The sequence below is a fragment of the Cottoperca gobio genome, chromosome 24 (genome assembly GCF_900634415.1).
Source record: "Cottoperca gobio chromosome 24, fCotGob3.1, whole genome shotgun sequence".
Classification (NCBI taxonomy): Eukaryota; Metazoa; Chordata; class Actinopteri; order Perciformes; family Bovichtidae; genus Cottoperca; species Cottoperca gobio.
In genome coordinates this window covers 1,615,793-1,622,268 of record NC_041378.1, presented here as the reverse complement: position 1 = coordinate 1,622,268, position 6,476 = coordinate 1,615,793, and the positions used below count along the sequence as shown (strand labels likewise).

Genomic DNA, 6,476 nt, shown 5'->3' with positions numbered 1-6,476 from the left:
AAAGAAAGAAGCATCAGAGATGAAGTCGGGTAAAAGGTGACCGAGACAAAGGTTATAGCTTTATAAAAGACTTTTATTATGGTAATCTTTGCCTCCAATCTGTTAAGTCATTTGACATAAGAAATATATTTCATCCACTAAAGTTAATAATTTTCAAGACTTTCCGAAATCTAAGTAAATGATACATCTGAGGTTGTGTGAGGAAGCTTGAGGCCATAAGTCTTTGTCCTAGTTTGTGTCAAAGGCAGCAGCAGGTTGTCAGTACCCTGGCACGGACACTTTTGCTTTTGAAATCATGGGGCTATTAGATCTGTTTCTCCAGTCCTCCAGCTCTATCTCCCTGTTGGGGGGTCTGGTGGTCTTGCTGCTCGTCTACATTTTCACCTCCTCTGGCTTCACCTCCCATAATGAGGGAAAGGAACCTCCAGGACCAAAACCACTTGCCCTACTCGGGAACCTGCTACAGCTTGACCTCAGGAGACCCTACCACACATTACTGAAGGTGAGGCAGTGCAGAGGAGTAGCTTTCTTGTAGGGTAGTTTGTTGTTTCTGGGGTAGCTTTCTCATCTTGTTTACTTTCTTTTGTTTTTGTGTCTAAGAAAATGTCATGATATTATGCTGTTCTTAGCTTTCCAAGAAATATGGATCAGTGTTCACCTTCTACATGGGACCAAAGAAAGTGGTGGTCCTGACAGGATACAAGACGGTAAAGGAGGCACTTGTTAACCATGCTGATGAGTTTGCAGACAGAGATCCAATGCTCATTATGGAGGAATTTAATCAAGGGCATGGTACGCAAAGAAAAAACTGTCTTATTCTATTCAACCTTCAATCCTCAGTTGTGTGTTTAACATATTCTGTTGAAACACTTCAACTCAGGCATTATATGGTCCAACGGGGAATCCTGGAGAGCGATGAGGCGCTTTGCCTTGACTAACCTGAGAGACTTTGGGATGGGCAAGAAGGCGTGCGAGGACAAAATAATTGAGCAATGTCACCACGTCATTGGAGAGCTGAAGAAATTCAAAAGTAAATGTCTTATTACTATATATATTTATGTGATCAATATTTTCTGTGAAAAAGATATCTAATGATTTCAATTTTCTCCTGTTTCCGTGACACAGAAGAATCTTTTGATACGACCAAACCAATATATTTTGCAGTCTCTAATATTATCTGCTCCATGGTCTATGGCAACAGATATGAATATGATGATCCAGAGTTTACATCCCTAGTAGATGGCATGAGCAAACGTCTTGAACTTTTGGGCTCTCCTTCAATACAGGTATCATTTTATATTTTGTGAATATTTATATTGAGAAGTCCTTTTAGGACTTTAATATGTGTGACTTACAGAAGACAATTTACAAATGTGTACCATGATCCACAAATATTTCACTATCCACAAACATCTAATTTTCTATTTATGTTGTATAAAGTCATAGCCATAAAAATACAGATCTTAACCCTAACGCTTTCCTGTGCAATAAAAACTCCCATACAAAATACTATACGGTTTATGTTTTTGTATCGTCCCTATCATTTAATAGACTAATTGCTGAAGGAACTAAATAATTGCTAAACCTGGCTGCTCTTTTCCTTTGCAGGATCCTTCCTTTTTTATCTAATGGCTGAGTTGGTATCTGCTGTGTAGAGCAGTGGTTCCCAAATGATGTCCCGGTGTGCCGTGGGATTTTGAAACAATTACGCCTATTGCATTTAACTATACACAAGGTTATGAATGATTTTTTATTTACTTCAGTGTTTCCCCTAGGTTTACTGCTCTGCGTGGTGCTGCCTTGGTTGGATGAGGTCCGTGCGTAGCGTACATTTTTAAAGTTCTCTCCTTACCTTTCATCCGCTCTGTCTCTGACTGTAAGTGTGTGCGCTCGCGCGTGTGGGTTCGGAAGCGGCGCCGCCCTTCGCGAAGCAGAGCAGAGGAGAGGAGAGAATGTAAATACGCAAAGCAACTGAAACGGGCACATAAATAAGACAAATGACACAAGTGCTTAGTTTATTTAATAAAAGAGCACCTGTTCAATGTGAAAAGTGAGTTGTGAATATATATAAAAAAAAGAAAACGTCTTGAATTTCAGGGGTGGGGGGGGGGCAAAGCACAGGCAAGCACTGTACTTTATTGGGGCTTTATCCTACACACTTATTTCACAATATAGAGACAATAGGTCTTATATGCTTTGGTCCAAATCTTAATAAATCATAAAAAAAAAAGAAATCTGTCAAAGCGAACCCGTTTTAGCCATTTGCGCATGGTGGGAAATATTAGAGTGTGACACATCAAAGGCTCTCTGCTAGTGTGAAGGAGAATAGCTATCTTACAAGGACTAGGCTAAATAAATGTTCACAGAGTGATAACAGTGATACTATGTGTTATAGACGGGATGTTGCCCGGATATGAACACAGGTGTGCCTTGAGATTTTGGCTTGGTCTTTGGTGTGCCTTGGCCAAAGAAAGTTTGGGAACCACTGGTGTAGAGGGTGAGCAGGGTAACTTAGAGGGGCTCATCTTTACTCAGAATTACATCTTTACACAACTAAGCAGCTGACTTCTGTCAATACTTGATATCCTAGTTCTGCGCTGCAACATCTTGGTTTAACATGTTATGTTGTCAATCAGGCCAAAGGTCAGGATGCTCAGGATGCTCTGCCTCATTTATAAACCCCAGGGAAGGCAATAGCTGTGTTAAATCAAACTTGCTGGGTACAATTCGGGAGAAAATCCTTAATCCACAGAATGAGCATCGAAGAACAGTCACCTTGCCCACCAGTAGTTTAAACTGGATGGTTTAAAATACACAGCTAAAGTAGAAAAATGCAATCTTCACAAGTTGTTCAGTGTAAGCAGTGCATTCTCAATCCCCGCTCTGATAGGTTGGCAAACTGATGAGGATCAAGGAAAGTTGAGATGTTTTAATACAATCTTTTCAAAATATTCATAGGTACTGAGGTTAGGGTCACTAGTCATTCACTGGCCTGCTGTTTTTGGGCACATGTACAATTAGACACGGCTTCCCCTGTCCAGTGAGCGCTGAAACAGCTTTTGGAAAGGAGATTTTGAAATGTTTTTAGGAAAATGATACTGATTTATTCTTTGACAGGTGTACAACATGTTCCCCTGGTTCTTCAAATGGATTGCTGACAGGAAGCTTTTCTTCAGATTGGGTAATGCCAGTAGGAAACAGAACTTGGAGATAATCAGTCGTTTGAAAGAGACCCTCGTACCACAGATGTGCAGAGGCCTTGTGGACGCCTTTCTTGTCCAAAAGCTAAATCTGGAGGTTGGAAAACATATATATCAAAACTGTTTATGAAGCTGAGAGATAGTTAGAATCTGTGTAAATATTGTGCTGAATGTACACAGCATCCATCTGCATCATGTTCTTGAACAGCCACATTTCTAAGTAGAAGTATAACAGTTTACAAGCAAAAATATATGCTAAATGCCTTGGTTGTCATCACAAGAAAAGATGCAGGCCTTACCTGAAACCCAGATGAGCCGGGCCAGCCTTTAGGCCCTGGCTCCACTCCATCCCACCGTGTCGCACATACAGTATTTCTGATCTAATTTCGCATAGATGCATAAATAAGTAAGTGAAAACTATATGCCATGTTAGGATAAATATATTGCTCCGAGAAGGTTTGTTACATCGTTCGGAACAAAGTGCGTTCGTTTCCGGGATAACAGGCTGTCTATTGGTCCCTTGGGATTGATGCTGTGTACATTACATTGGCCGTTCTGTCTTCTTTTACACAAATTGAAAAAATAAATCTAATTTTAGGAAAAGATTTGTTTGAAGAAATGCGATGATAAATCTTTACTTTAAGGAATCTGGAATTACCAACAGTCACTTCCATGATGAAAACCTTATGGCAACAGTTCTGAACCTGTTTAGTGCTGGCACTGACACAACATCAATTACACTGAGATGGGCACTTTTGTTTATGACCAAGTATCCAAAAATACAAGGTAAGAAGATGAGATATCCAAAACTTTCACTGAAAATCATTCAGTCCAAGCCACACTATGTGAGTAAATTGTCTTCATAAAAACAAAAGCTTTTCATCTTCCAGACCAGGTCCAGGAGGAGCTGAGCAGGGTGATAGGACATCATCAAGTGCATGCCGAGGACAGGAAGAACCTGCCCTTCGTCAATGCTGTCCTCCATGAAACACAGAGGATGGCAAGCATTGCCCCCATGTCCCTTCCTCTCAAAACTACCCAAGATGTAACCTTCCAGGGTCACTTCATTAAGAAGGTCCAACTGAATAAAACTCCTAATATCCCTCCATACTCATCTTCATGCTCTAAAACAAAATATGACAGTTGTTACATGTTGCAAATATTTTCTTAATGTGAGACATTTTTAAGAGTTTTAAGATAATACTATCACATATCATAATAGAAATCTTTTGAATTTCTGCATGGCCTACAGGGAACCACAGTGATTCCTCTCCTAACATCCGTCCTGTATGATGAGAGTGAGTGGGAGAACCCACACAGCTTTTATCCTGCTCACTTCCTGGACAAAGACGGGAAGTTTGTGAAGCGAGATGCCTTCATTCCTTTCTCTGCAGGTTTGTGAGCAGATTCCTTTCCTGTTAATTATTAGTTTACTGGCAGATGACCTGAAGCTTTCCTTCCCTCTCTCTTACAGGCTGCAGATTTTGTCCCGGAGAGGGTCTGGCCAGGATGGAGCTCTTCCTCTTTTTCACCAGCCTCCTGCAGCACTTTCGTTTCACTCCTCCTCCTGGAATTTCAGAGGATGAACTGGATCTGACTCCAAGTTTCGAGTTTGCCCTCAAACCCTTACCTCATAAACTGTGTGTTACCCCCCGTGTATGAGGAGTTTAACAGGAGTGACCATGTTCAACAACACTGAAGTAATTTAAAAAATGGATGTAGAATAGATGCCTTTTGTTGTGCTCATTTGTTAGCAATCAAAATTATTTATTAGCTACTTACTATGTATACCTGCAGAGCACAATCATCTTGAATCTAGTACTAACATGAGTTATTGTATCATCGATGGCAGGTGCACACGTTTTCAACTTTTGGGCTCCCCTTACAGGTATCATTTTATATATTTGTGAAATGTTTTATTTCAGTGTCAAGAATAACAAAAAAGCTATTCCACCTGGAATGGAGAAAGTGTTTCATTTATCTCTCGAAAATAATAAATATGATCAAGGTCCAGGTCAAGGTGAACTTTGGGATCCCAAATTGGGAAATTTGGAAGGTCATGGTGCAACATAAAACATACAACATGTAGTCCCCCCGGTTCCAAACTAAACACACACACACATACATACACACACACACCACACACACATATATAAGCACACAATCACACAGGGAGAGCAATACCAAACACCCTTACTTAAATACACACACGCACACACAACACTTCCATGTACCCAGGCTCTGGCATACACTAAAATACTAATAGTGTCCCATCAACATCACAATCAGCAAATTAAAATTAAAGATCAGTGAAGACCAACTTGAATAAAATGACAAACAGAAATTAAAGTCCGGCGACCAACTGGAAATACCATGAATGATGCACGAGGTCACGTAGATGCCTTATTCTGTGAATGAACGTTTGATAATGGTAAACTCAGCCATGACCAGAAATGGTGAATAAATTCTAACAGATGTGCAAAGCGAATGTCGTCATGACCAGAATTGGTGAAATGTGACAACCATAACGCAGAACACCACCACCGATTGAATGCATGGTTTACCGTGAAATAGGCCTTCAAAGAGCTTGATTTGCGAAAGCATCGCCCATATGAGAGCAAATGTAGGAGGTGTAGCAGAGGATGGTAGTGATAGGACTACTTTGAAGTAAATTATCATAGATTACCTCATACAAATTATGATGTATAGGATGCCTGAGCAGAAAATAATGAATATGAAGCAATTGCAGGAATGCCTGCATATGTAGTATTTGCAGATACGATTAATATGATTGGCACGAAGCAAAGAATATGTAACGATAGCACATGACAATGAATATTGCAGCACTTAACCTCGCCGCACTGCTTTTCCCTTCTGTCCATTTCCTGTTGAAGAGAAACACGACGGTGTACGGTGAGGAGAGGGGTTATAACATGGATATAATTAAAATAATACTTAATATACTTAATACGTGCTCTTTGGTAGAATATGTGTTTGCCGATTAACAGGAGCTGCTAGGACAGATTCAGAAAGAGATGGAGAATGTTAATGGTACATTTGGTCTGTGATTATTTTCCTTGTTCTTTATTAAAAACATACAACGTATCACCTGGTATTGTGAAGAAAAGAGCATCAGAGATGAGGCTGGGTGAAAGGTCCTTAAATAACATTTTATTATGACAATCTTTGCTACAATCTCTTATAAATCATCCAAGGTAGGCTATACCATCCAGTAAAGTTGATCATTTACCACGGTTCATATCCACATATATATAT

At 40.0% G+C, this 6,476-nt stretch overlaps 1 protein-coding gene across 1 annotated transcript; it reads left to right on the top strand.

Moving 5' to 3' along the window:
• Positions 1-295: 295 nt before the first annotated feature.
• Positions 296-4,862, top strand: LOC115004045 (cytochrome P450 2K1-like). The gene is made up of 9 exons (XM_029426032.1): positions 296-502; positions 630-792; positions 881-1,030; positions 1,126-1,286; positions 3,118-3,297; positions 3,845-3,986; positions 4,091-4,275; positions 4,453-4,594; positions 4,675-4,862. The coding sequence occupies exons 1-9, from the start codon at positions 296-298 to the stop codon at positions 4,860-4,862; spliced, it is 1,518 nt and encodes a 505-aa protein (XP_029281892.1).
• Positions 4,863-6,476: the final 1,614 nt, after the last annotated feature.

Bases quoted from the DNA above. Each gene is read 5' to 3' on its own strand.
- LOC115004045 (XM_029426032.1), top strand. From the start codon at position 296: ATGGGGCTATTAGATCTGTTTCTCCAGTCCTCCAGCTCTATCTCCCTG. The intron at 793-880 runs GTACGCAAAGAA...ACTTCAACTCAG, and splicing joins GGAATTTAATCAAGGGCATG to GCATTATATGGTCCAACGGG. The intron at 3,298-3,844 runs GTTGGAAAACAT...CTTTACTTTAAG, and splicing joins TCCAAAAGCTAAATCTGGAG to GAATCTGGAATTACCAACAG.